We start from the raw sequence: 13,657 nt of genomic DNA on the forward strand, positions 1-13,657 counted from the left end.
CCCTTTGAAAGGCTACATTCATGGCTGGAGTAAATATGGCAAGTTCTCTCAGCTCCTGATTATCCCATCCTATCCTTTGGAAATCACACCTTGCAGTGTCCTCAAAACAGACAACCATAAGGAGCACAGCTTGGTTGATCTCATGATCTCTCTTCATCCAGAGGAATTTGAAGCAGTGATCTACTCATCAGCTCTCTGTTCTTAGTTCCAAATGTTGCCTCCACTTTTCACAGAATAATCTTCAGCATGCATCTCTTCCCTGGACTGAACTAGTCATTCTAATTCTATGTGCTTTTAGTAATTTACTTGTAAAGGTTTTAGCAAAATATTGGGATACCTCAGATTTTGCAAAAATGTTACACCTTGAAATGGGCAATAGAATACATGAATCTACATCAGAGGTGGTATTCAGCAGGTTCTGACCAGTTCTAGAGAACCGGTAGCAGAAATTTTGAGTAGTTCAGAGAACCAGCAAATACCACCTCTGACTGGCCCCTCCCCCATTTATTCTCTGCCTCCTGAGTCCCAGCTGATTGGCTGGGTCTTCTTTTGTTGCCCTGCACAGGGAGAATGGAGCTGGAAAGCAGGTTAGTGGAGTGGGGAGGGAATGGGATTTTGCAGTAACCTTCCCTCAGGAGTGGGGTGGGAATGGAGTTTTACCCATTAATTAGACTTCAACATAGTCACTGTAAATGGCAACAGTCAAAAAATACTTCTCTTTCTCCTCCTTTCATATGTATGGAACTGGTCAATAACTCTATGTCAGATCTCATAGAAAAAGAATACTTCCATTTCCATGTTTAGTTTTATATAAGCACCAAAGCTTTTGATAAGCATCATCTGATCTATCAGACCTATCAAAAGGCATCTGGTTGATGAAATTGCATATTTTAAAGAATAATTATAAAAAAGTGTATTATTTATATAATATTTGTTTTATAGTACAGTAATTTATTTTTATTATTTTCTTGTGATTATGGTTTCTCATCAGCAAAACATTTTCTGATTGTTTGTGCTGTCCTAAAGAATCCTCAGAGTCGACTGTATATTTCTGAATTTTGAGAAACCATTGAGAAAAGGGCCCTATTTAGGAAAGTCGTATACATAATTTAATATTGCCCTGGTTTTTCAATCTTGCCCTCCCGTCTGTTGCTTTGTGAAACCAATGTCAAGTTACAGGCCCAAGAGTGAGCTCTTTTGATTTAAATAGCATTACAGGAAAAACGTCATATAATACTGTTGTACATCTTGGTAACAGGAGGTTTTAATGGATGATTTTGTTTTGGCTTCCTAGCTTACCATCGTTAAATGAAATAGAAAAATAATAACCAAAATGGTAGTGGGCAATGACCTAGCTGTTATGTACCCTGCTTGCTAATTGGCACTAATAAACCACTGACGTTTTATAGAACTATATGCTAGTGGAAACGTAAGAAGCTTGAGTAATGACCTTTCAATAGCTGAATGACACTGGCAGATTTTATGTTTAAATGAGAATTGATGGATAATGCTAATTGACAGGAATTACCTCATATGCTCAAGCTGGGGTAGGAGACCAATGAATTCAAGATAGCTAATAAAGTAGTCTGCAATTTGTTTCACAATTGTCTAGAGTGCCTATACAAGATACATTATTTATATTCTTTTAGGGATCCTATTTTGCAAACTAGTGCTGCTAAACTCTTGACTAACATAGTTGAATTCTTTATACCTCTAGTCAGTTCCCCAAAATTGCAAAATAAATACATGGAAATACCAAATAATATACCAATTTTAAATAAGAAATAATTTAAACTGAACTACTATGCATAAGGAGGAAAACTACGAAGATTTGATTTATGAGTCTATATTCAGCCTATGTTTCAAGTCAGGGCTGTCAAACTTGCAGCGTGTGGGCCGGATGCATCGTGCACTGGCCACACCCATGCCCAGTTTAGCAAAGGGGAAAAAAGTCCCACTACCTCACATGACGACGCTGTGATGATGCAAGTTTGACACCTCTGCTTTAAAATATATAGAAAAATATATAGATGGATTGTGGAATTCAACTTTTCTTTGCAAATGTTTGACATTCTGTCCAGCCTATACCAGTTTTTTGCTGCTGGTGGAGGGTCTCATAACTGAAAGTTCTTCTATCTGTGTTCCACCAAAATATTAATTCTTCATCATAAACGAAACTGATTCTTTAACATTCTCTTTCTCTTCCCTGCAAAGAGATTTAAATTTTGTATACTCCTGTAAATCCCATCCAAAGCTGACATGTAGCCAATACCACTCCCCCCCCACCGCAAAAAAAACCACAGGATTATATCCTCTGTAAGCCTTATGTTTTCTTGGGATATAATTTTTTTATTTAAAAAGAATTAAAATAAATTAAATTAAATAAAATCATTAAAACAATAAATTAAAATTAAATTAAAAAATTAAAAATAACAATGCAACACAACATATAACATAACTATATGAACTATGCCTAGATGTCTATTACAGTATCAAAAGGGAAATCCAGGGATCTACTTTTAGTTCTTTGTTCAAAGCCGATCTCTTTGAAATATTCCCAGAAGAGAAGCAGGAAGAACCATGAAATTGTCTATTGGTAATCAAATAAAGCAGGCACATTGGTCAGTGCGGCACAGTATTTTACATTGTGTGAGACATAATGCAATGGGAGATACGTTGCATTTCTGTATAAATGATATCTGACCCTAATCTTTTGGTTTTCTTTTTTAACAATACATAAATCTAATATTAGAGATAGCTTAGAAACTAACCTGTGAACAATTTACAATTACATCCCTCATTTCTTTGGATTTTCTTACAGGGAGAGGACCAACCAATCTTGTGTTAGCTACAGAAACTGATGAGGTAAAGCAGAACATCAGAAAGCTGAATCAAGAGGTAAGACACAAGCCTTAATTTGTGGACAGAGTCAATAGAAATTCATCCCAGAATCTGTTTATTATATCAGAGCTGTAAAATATGAAATGAAAATATCTCTGAATATGTGTAAAGTGCCTTTATCTTACCATCTAAGGAATTTGATATACATGCATTACACATTACAGAAGTTAACTGAATTGCCAGCTGAATTTTAATTTAGTACTGGTGATATGAGAGCAAGTTGTATCAACTAGAATACAGCAGATCAGTTTGAATATACTGTAGAAAGCCAAGCAAAGAATAATGAAACAATAGAGTTGGAAGGGACTTTAGAAGTCTTCCAGTACAATCCCTATACCATTCTGAAAAAATGGCTGTCCAATCTCTTCTTTAAAAACTCCAGTGATGGAGCACCCACAACTTCTGGTGGTAGGTCGTTCCACTGGTTAATTGTTTTCACTATGAGGAAATTTCTTAGTTCTAGGGTAGATCTCTCTTTGATAAGTTTCCATCTGTTACGTCTTGCTTTGCCCTTGTTGATATCACCTCTCCTTCTCTGTGATAGCCCTTAAATATTAGAAGACTGTTATCATATCACTCATAGTCTTTCTCTTAGTTAAAGTAGACATATCCAGTTGCTGCAACCATTTATCATATATTTTAGCCTCCAGCCCCCTAATAATCTCTGTTGTTCTTTTCTGCATTCTTTCTAGGATCTCAAAATCCTTTTGTATTGTGGTAACCAAAACTGGATACAGTACTCCAAATGTAGTCTTACCAAAGCAATATAAAATGGTACTAACACTTCATGTGATCTTAATACTGTCCTTCTACTGATGTATCCTAGGACCACCTTGGCTTTTTTACAACACTCTTGGCTCATATTTAAGTAGTTGTTCACTAGGACATCTAGATTCCTCTCACAGTTACTGCTGTTGAGCTAAGTACTATCTCTTCTAAGTACTACCTCCTCTATAACCATGCATTTTGGTTTTTCTTGACTAAGTGTAAGATCTTATTTTTCTCACCAGTACAATTAATTACATTTTGTTGGATAGGATCCAGTGTTCATGTGTTCAAGTCTGCCAAGTTCCTTCTTCTAAAGGGTTAGCTCTTTCTTTTAGCTTGGTGTCATCTACAAATTTGATGAGTTCCCCTTCTATCCCCTCCTCTAAATTGATTATGAAGATGTTGAAGAGTTCTGAAGCTGTGACAGAACTTTGGGGTACTTAATTGTATGCTTTGCTTCATGTACATGTAGATCCATTGACGATTACAAGTTGAATGTTATTGGTCAACCAGTTATGAATCTATCTGGTGATACTGTCTATCCCACATATTTTTTATCTTACCAAGAAGTAGGTTGTGGTCTACTTTTCAAATGCTGTACTGAAGTCCAAGTGTACTATGTCCACAACATTTCACTGGTCCAGTAATTTGTCAAAGAATGCAATAAAGTTTGTCTGGCATGACCTGTTTTCGACAAACTATGTTGGCTTCTAATAATAGCTTTGGTTGTTTCTAGGTGTTCACAGTTCATTGCTTGATTATCTTTTCCAGGGTCTTCTCAAGTATAGATGTCAAGCTGATTGGTATGTAATTTTTTGGATATAGTTCCCCCACTCTTTTTTTTAAAGATTGGAACCATATCATCTCTGTTCCAGTCCTCTAATAATTCCCTGGTGCTCCAGGATCTTTAACAGATATGGCTCAGTGATTCTGAGATCATGTCTGGCAGTACCTTCAGAACTCTGGAATATGATCTATTTTGTTTTGGTGATTTGTACTCATCTGGAATGGATAGGTTTTGCTTTTACCATTTTCTTGCCTATTTTTAAGATGCAGATAGATCAGTGCTCTAACAGAGACAGATAACCAATAAACTAAGCAAAACCAAACAGTTTTTGCTACTGCTGCTTTTTGGTACCTGCCACCTGAGACTCTTGCCTCTTCTCTCTAATGGCAAGGCTAGTCCTGATCTAAGGTCCTTCCTTCCTTCCCACTAACTTGATGACTGAAGCAGTGGAAAAAAAATAGATGCTCCTCAAAGATTTCTCCTTGAGTCCAACACTTGTTTTTTGGATCAGTTGTATTTTATTTTCTGCCCTGGCAGGATGAAGAGAGATGAGACTGTAAGTTGCATAGACAGCCCCTGTGTTGGCGTTTCTGACTGTGGGTGTAAGAGTTTAAATTAAAATTTAATTTAAAATTTAAATTTGGTGACAATTACCTAGCAACAGAGCCTGCCCATTCCCTTTCCCCTCATTCTCTTTCTAAATTGCCTTTGTGTTCTGCACGCTATGGAAAACCTCACATTATCCAGAGTCCCCACATCTTCACCAGGCCTTGCTTTCTAGGGTTCTTTCCTGGGTGTTCTTTTATCCATAATTGCCTTACAGATAGCAGGACAGAGGACGACATAAACAGAAATCTAAATCTAATAAAATAAACTTGATAAATAAATAAAACAAGAAATCCAAATTTAATAATCATGTAACTTTAAAATGTGAGTCCTTTACTCGACTTTAAACATGAAAATTATCATTGGCATTGGTTGCTCTACCACACCCAATTTCTCGTCTCAATTGGTTGCCTTCCCTATTTTTTATGCTGAGACTGCTGAAGAGGATAGCCAGGTGCAAGTGGCAAAACAAAGGAGAACATTTTTTAATGCATTCAGCATCCCTAAAAGTGAGAGGGGTTGTGTGAATTGATTAGATTGAAGGCTTTAATATCATTGGCTGTTATTTTAAAGTTTATCTCTCTCAATTGATCAGGCTGCCACCTTCAAATATCATCAAGCAACATAAAGTGAAGGCAGCATTTAATATTTGAACAGTTATATATGGCTAACCTGTCATTAGTTTTGGAAAGAACTATCTCACTCTGCAGAGAAATTAACTGAATGATTGATTGAAAGGGTCCTTGATACATGCTCAGAGGCATTTACCTTTACTGTATAGTCTGTTAATTCTTATATTTTTATTTCAAAATAGGAATTTTGGCTAAAATGGATAGGGATGATGTCTGGGTGGGGTTTGATTATGAAAGGAAGGAAAGGAAGACATGTGACGAAATCTTCCTCCCACTGAATTTTATTAAAAGAAAGAAGGTTGGATGACAAAAAACAAATTCTATGGATGATTATCTTTATTATAGTCACTAACTATCAAATTAAACTGTCAACATCATCAAAGAATAAAAAAAGCAAAGCACAGAAAGCCAAAACATTGAGAGGAAAGATTGGAGATTATCTAGAAGTACAGTAAAATTCCTTAAGATCTGAAACATTTCTAAGACATCAATTGGAGTGCATATGTCATTTGTTCCAGTACAATACAGTAATTATGGATAGCAGGATATTGTATTAAAAATAGAACCTAAGTGAGTAAATGACTAATAAAAGGACTTCAGAAGTAAAATTCAGTACCAGGATTGTACATACTGAGTGTTATACTATTAAGTGAATATATAGAGATATGAGTTTCTGTATGTGTAAGTATGCCTAAGTAAAATCTTATATTTGACAGTGATAACTATGGTAGGACAGGAGGCAAGATATAGATCAGTGGTGTCAAACTCAAGGCATGCAGGCCAGATACTGGTGCTTAGATTTGGCCCATGGGGCTGCCCTGGAAACAGTGAAGGATCGGTCCACAGTGCCTCTGCCTGCGAAACAGAGCTCGGGAGGGCAGCATGAGGCCCCCATGAGCTCCGTTTTCACTGACAGAGGGCTGCAGGAGGCTGTCACACTCAAAAATGGAGTCCAGGGGGCGGGGAGGCTGCACACAACCCTCCCGAGCTCCATTTTCATAGGCAGATGGCTGCAGGTGGCTGAAAATGGGGCTGAGAGGCTGCACACAGCCCCCAAGCTCCATTTTTGGTGGCAGAGGGCTAGCAAAACAAACTAAAAGCAAAAGAAAACAAAAGGATAAATGTTTCCCCTTTTGCATTTGAGTATCCAAGAAGAACAAGAAAGGAGAAAGGAAACAAGGAAAGACAAAGAAAAAGAAGGAAAGATGGGAAAAGAACAGGGAAGGAAAAAGAAGGAAAAAATGGGAAGGAAGAACAAAGGTGAATGAAGAGGGAAAGAAAAAGTAGAAAAGGGAAAAAGGAAGGAAAGAAAGGAAGGAAGGAAGGGAGGAAGGAAGGGAGGGAGGGAGGGAGGGAGGGAGGGAGGAAGGAAGGAGTTTATAATGAGAGGGAGGGAGGGTCTTGCCTTAGCACTTGGCTACCAGCAGCCCTGCTGCCCTTTCGCCATCCCCTTGTCTCCTCCTCTTGACCTGTCCTGGTTGTCCCCCATCTATTGTTGAGGATGCTTTGGTTATAAAGCCGGGTCTCCTTGCATGGAGAGGGAGTGGGCCTCCCTCTGACCCACACACTTTGCCCTCCCACGCACATCATGAGCAATCTGGCCAAGAGAGTGAGAACAGCAGCAGCAGCCTCAAGGAGGTGGTAAGCGCAGCTGGGTATCCCCTCAGAGAAGCTGGGCTGGGCTGTGGGATCCTGGTGCCTAGGGCTCTGGACTGCCTGCGCCGCCATCCAGGTGTTCTCCACATGGCCTGAGAGGGACAGTGAGGCTCCTCTGGAGGACAAGGGTTTGGCGCTCTCCGTGGTCTCTTCCTTTGCTGGAGACAATGGATCCCCCCAGCCTCACCTTGGCCACACACAGGTGCCCCGACATGAGTGACATCGAGCCATCCTGGCCATGCCTACCCTGGCCATGCCCCCCACAGTCCCCCCAAGGTCAGACACAACCTTGATGTGGCCCTCAATGAAATCGAGATTGACACCTCTGATCTAGATGCACTATAAGAGACACTGGTGAACAAAATAAAATTGTAACATCCAGAAAAGAATCACAGGAGAGGCCTTTTTGTCAGCTTTTGAGTAACTAATCTTACTCCTAAGATCAGTTGCACCTGCTCTATTTCACTAATCAAGAAGGAAGAAAATGAGATCAAGAAGTGCTCAACATGATCATGTGGCTCAGCTAGTAAGTGGCCCTCCCACTTTGATACAAAAGATAGATAGATGCTCATGATAGACTGAAGAATTGCAGTAATTAGCATTGAAGAATATATTCTACCCTCTGGGTGGTGTTGCTTTTCTGTTTATTTTTCTTGCCTTCCTACAGATAAACAACCTGAATCAGGAAGTTTCCCAACTCAGCCAAGAGTTACAACATCTCATGAATCTTCTTCAGGGCCAGCTCACCACTCAGTCTTTCTCCAACCCTACCTCAGTCTGTCTTCACAGCTGTGAGCAGACCTCGCCTTCCTTGTCTCCTGTAAGCAGGTTGCCTTCTTCTCGGACCTCAGTTTCCCTGCCACCTCATAGCCTTCTGGCTTCCTCCTTGCCTATGCTCCCCAGCCTTCCCGCATCCTCGAGCCTTGACTTTTCTGCCTTCACCAGCTCTCTGCCTTCTACTGCCTCCCAGGACATGGAACTCTTTGAACCCCAGGAGAGGAGGGGATCCACCTCTTGTGATTCTGTAAGTTCCACAGATCAACCTCGGGCTGACAAGGAATATGGTGATCCTCACCCTGGACATACAATTAATATGACTGCTCATTCTAGCTCACCCATGTTTTGTCCTGTCACCCCTCTTTCCCCCCCAAATTCCTTCCCCACCTGTTCAGGACAGGGCTGTCCACCAACAAACTTTTATTTCCGATCTAGCTCAGAGAGCTTTCACTGATGCCAAGGAGCCTTTTGCCATTTTTCCTTTAGGATATTTGGTGCACAGATTTCACAGCCACCAGCACCAAACTTCCTGTTTCTTAAAATGCATATATTATTATTACTACTGCATTTCTTTTTAAAAGTTATTCTTTTGGGAAATTATATATCACTGACAGCTGAAATATTTTGGTTTTTCAAGGTCCTTATTAATAACAGTTACGCAGCCATTGATTCATAAATCTTGTAGACACATTATAAAAGCAGTAATGTTATGAATGCATTGTCAGAATCAGAACAGTCATATTCTATTTATTTTCCGCAGTCTAATATCATTGGCCAATGGGCATGTTGTTACATACATATTCAAACTCTTGCATATATGTGAATTAAGAGACCATGGGATTGATCCAAAGCAGTGAACGTCTAAATGAATCCCCACTCTTCTATTTAGCATATCATATAATCCACCAGGAAATTTACCAGTGCAAGGCTCATTGAAACTAATGTGAGTTGACAACAATAACACTAGAGCAGTGAACATTCATTTTGATGAGGTTTGGGTGGAAGAATTTCCAATGGACTATGGTCTATGAATCAGCAATGCCCTCACTACCACCCTGAATAGCACCTCAAATTCATTCTCTGAAGCCTCACATCACTTCAGGGTAGAATTACTTATCTCCAAGTGGATTCAAATAAAGATCAATTGGTAGATTGGGGGGGGTGTGTCAAATTTATTTCTTGAGTTTGCTATTTCCTTTTCTCAAAAAACTTCAGTGCTGAGATCTTTGCTACATCTATTCTATATGAGCACATGTGTGCATATTTTCAAGTCTGCTGTAAGAGCCAAATGCTTTTTTCCTATTAAATTATTTTCTGATCCTTCTTTTCCTTTCTCTCTTCTCTTTTATTAAAAGGTGCAAGTGAGGGTATATGAATGATCTCTAATTTTCTGGCAATTATACTTGATTTCTGTTTTCAATTCCTGAACACAACTGTTATAAAACAGATAATTTGCTGAGGAGGTCATTCTGGGAAATTGGCCTTTCTTTTCCCCCCCACTCTGGAGAGAACAGAATAGTTAATTAGGAAACATCAGTCTTTCCCCTGCATAGGATCTCATGTATTTTGACAGTTCATCACATTTAAATTGCAAATCCAGGGTAATCTTTCTAAGACAAAAGATGCCAGAGATATAGCTAGCTTGTATTTTCTTTGACACAAGAGTATAATTCTAGAAAAGCAGTTGCCCTTAAGACTGTTCTGTGATAAAATCAATACACACCAGCACACAAAAAGCATTGCCTTTTTTAATCAAGACAATATAACCAATGTGGTTCTAAGGTCAAAAAACAGACACTGGTGGCTCCAGTTTGGAAAACATAATGGCATTCTGTTTTACTGAACCTACCTGCATGTGAACCTACTTTCAAAAGATATATATGTGAGTTGGCATATAACCATTGATGTCTATGATTAGGCCAGTATTCCATCACATTTTGATACTTTCCATAAGACTCATCACAACTCATTTTCTTATTCATGTGGGATTTGTTTTCAGAAACATTCGAAACAGTTCCCCATTAAGTAAACAACGTGTCCAGTTCTTTAGAAAAATCTGAGCACAGTAAATTTTGAAAGATACTTTTAAAGTAAAATAGACTTGATCCAATGTCAATGTGCCAATGATATAGAAGGTTGAAGTTTAACTTCACATTCTAGCTGGCCCTGGGCAACCGCTGCTTCTCTCAGCCTCTGCCCCTAATTCATAGTATGAGCATTATAAAACTCACCTTTTTAGTGTTGGCATTAAGCATCATAACATATTTGATTGTAAATCCTCTAAGAGCACTACATAAATGTTGTATGTATTAAATGCTTTAAGGTATCACTAAGCAGCAAGAAAGTGTTTCCTTAAAAGACAAACTATTTTGGCAAAATTAAATAAGAAAGTTTGTTAGGAATGGGAATTTTTGAGCCCTCTGAATATTGCTGATCTTTGCATTCTTAATCTGCTCCCTGGGGTGTGAATACTGACAGCTACTGTTGGGCTACATTTATAGATCATGAATATTCCTTGCTGGATTGAATAAGTGTTTTGTAGTATACTATAGTATACTGTAAGTTAGATTCTTACAGTATAATAAGAATATAATTGATATTTTACATTCTTTATAAACCCAGCCACTATTTGCAGATGTGTCATAGAACAGATTTAAAAGAAACAGGAAGAAGCTGGCCAACTTTTCAGCTATTTTCAGTAACTATATCTCTAGGAGAATCAACAAATATTAGTACTCTTTATTTCTAAATAATCAGACATGAGTAAATAATATTCTTTATTTCTATAGAAAACTACTTTGAAATGGAAATTATTGATGTTTGAAACTATTGCTTATGTTTGAAATTAGGGGTTTTAAGCAGCTTTGAAGTGTTTTAATTCTAAAAAGTTGTTTCAAATTGATTAAACAGTCTAAGAATGATTAGGCAGTTTGTTTCAAATGTAAAGCAATTGTCTTAAAGCCAAAATATACATTTGGAATTTGAAACATTTTGTGCACTGTCGTCTTTGGGATTTTTTCTTGTCCATATGAACATATATTGTTACAGATGCAACTCAGCCCAGAAATTCACCTGCTATCTTACACTTCAGAATTTCAGTTCTACTGGTGAATTGTATAGACATGGAGCCACAGTAGAAAGAATTCTGTATTAAAACCATTCCCAGCTCTTTTATTGAGAAAGACTGAGAAAAGGAATCCTAAAGAGATGTTTTGCATATTTTAATGAGCAAACAGGTTTATCCCATGAAAAATGCCCCTAAAATAATATAGAACTCAATTAAGTAACAGTTAATATGGGAAACAATCATATGCTGTTATGTCTCTGAACTAGGCAACTTAGTTCTACATATTTCAAAATCTGATCACATTGCCTTTTATGTGTCAGTTGTGTAAATGTTAACAGAAGTAAATCCCCTGCATGGTAAATATGCCTAGAACTCTTTTTCCAACTCTAGATCTTAAACTTGAGGCAAATTTTACTGAAACAATGCAATGAATGATCTTGGGTGATCATCTTAAAACTGTTGTGCTTCATATAAAAAATAAGCATCACAAGGAGATTCTTCAAGCCTTTCTGTGGGAGATTTTGTTTTTTAATAGAGGAATATTTGGTGATGTTACCCTTCCCCCTCAAATTGGAAGTATAATATCTCAAATGCAGGTTTACTGCTTAAGAAAGAATTAGATTATCTGGGAGGATAAATTCTACAAATCAGAATTATCCTAAGGTTTTAGATACCACCAGGGATGTGATGGATCAAATATTATCTATTCTGTCCTCTTCACATTCTTTCTTTTAAAGAATGATATTAGAAGGAGGGGCACAGTGAGAATCACAGCTTATGTGATAAATCTAGCTAATTTGCATATTACCATTTTGGGAAGGAAAGGGGTAAGCATGTTTGCTTGTTCTTTTTCACATAGCCATTTCTGGAGGTGGGAGGAGGGAGAATAAAATAGTGTCTCTAGCCAAGATCTGTTCAGTAACAACTCCCATTATCCTCGATTCCACCACCAGCAGAAGCTTGACAGAAGACCTGACATGCTGGATCACGTTGTGACATCTTCTGGTGTAGAGATGCAATTGTATGGCTCAATATTTTAGTAAACGTTAGAGAGAGCTACTTGTTCCCTTTTAAAATTCTCTTAAAATAACTTTGTATCTCCTCCTAAGTTATTTGATTCTGCCTTTTTCTGAAGTGCTATGGCATCATGATAATAAATGCATTTACCTAGGACAAACACCGTAAAGATTTCAATTGCACTTTTCAAAGAATCATGTAGTGCTTTTTTCTAAAAAAAAAAAAAAAAAGCAAGGGAGTCTCAGTCTGCCAGATGTTATCAAGATCAATTAGCATCTGCAGGGGCTCCTTCCATAGCTCCTTAAAAGAGCTGATGTATTCTTAAATCTAACATACTCTGTGGCTGTGAAGAACCTCTTGATTTCTAGATATGTTAATACTGCAACCATCAGAATGAACAAAACAAATAATGATCCTTAAACTATGGAGAAATCAATGTTGCTTGAACCACATTGTGCTAAAGTAACTGACCAAACAAAAGTAATCTTTTTGGCTTCAGAAAAGAGATAGGCTAGAGACATATTTTCTGACCAAAAGATTCTTGTGGTTTATACCAGACCACAAGGAATTTATAATGATATACTGTATACAACTTGTGTTCTAAATCCTAGATGAATTGATAGTATCTCAAGGAAATTGATTCTGTGCTTGTTTGTTAAGTGTTCAACTTGTAAAAAAGAAACAAGCACTACTACAAATATGCCGTAATCTATAGATAATAACCTCAAAACAAATATGCGTATGTGTGGTTGTGTCCCATTGTGAACATGTGCACAGGTACGTTTATATACTAGAATATTGTAAATAAGGTTCCAATTTTGAACCAGGAAATTCTGGCATTAAAATATATTCATTTTATCAATATATTCATTTTCCTTCTTCCTTTTCATAGTATCATTATAGCCTTGCACAGCTAAGCATCTAAAACAATGTTTGTTGCTATGGCAACTGTCGCCATTGCTTGATGGTCAGTGCCGTTCTGTAGAGATCAAATTAAAGAGGTGGAGATACCGTTTAGATGTCCCATTGCACTGTGTTCCTCCTGGTAGTTATTCAGAACCCCTTTGATTAGTTATTTTCTGGGATTCGACCCCCATTGCCATGATGGGACCTACATCTCCTAGCAACCAGAAGCACAGTTGCCTTTATCTTGGCAACATTGGCCTTCTCTGTTCCTAATAAGACATGGAGGGGCATTTCATTTCATCACCTACCCCAGAGAACAGACAGCTGATTCTAACCTAATCCATCATTATTTTCCAAAGACTTAGATAATGTCAATATCTTTCTAAAAAAGAAACCCAAAAATGAGGAATTTTAAAAATTAGAAAACATAAACATAAAATTGCTTGAATTAATTCTATATGTTTGTATAATCCATGTAATGCTGTTTATTTGTATCTCTTCTGTGTTCTAAACCAGAATAAATGTTACTTTTTGCTTACA

General features: G+C 37.7%; 1 protein-coding gene across 3 annotated transcripts in view; it reads left to right on the forward strand.

Moving 5' to 3' along the window:
- The window catches only part of KCNH4 (potassium voltage-gated channel subfamily H member 4), a 73,075-nt gene extending 61,895 nt beyond the window's left edge, over nucleotides 1-11,180 (forward strand). For 2 of the 3 annotated variants that reach the window (XM_087946349.1, XM_087946350.1), the window contains 2 exons: nucleotides 2,849-2,898; nucleotides 8,018-11,180. In XM_087946349.1, the coding sequence (XP_087802475.1) occupies nucleotides 2,849-2,898; nucleotides 8,018-8,581 (614 nt within the window). In that variant the 3' untranslated portion in view covers nucleotides 8,582-11,180. Of the gene's footprint in view, nucleotides 1-2,848; nucleotides 2,899-3,593; nucleotides 6,996-8,017 lie in introns of those variants that run through there. The other variant, XM_087946351.1, reaches the window with a different exon arrangement.
- Nucleotides 11,181-13,657: the final 2,477 nt, after the last annotated feature.

This window comes from Notechis scutatus, chromosome Z (assembly GCF_049901735.1).
Source record: "Notechis scutatus isolate UNSWTSFEM ecotype Mainland chromosome Z, rNotScu1.2, whole genome shotgun sequence".
In the NCBI taxonomy this organism is placed as follows: domain Eukaryota; kingdom Metazoa; phylum Chordata; class Lepidosauria; order Squamata; family Elapidae; genus Notechis; species Notechis scutatus.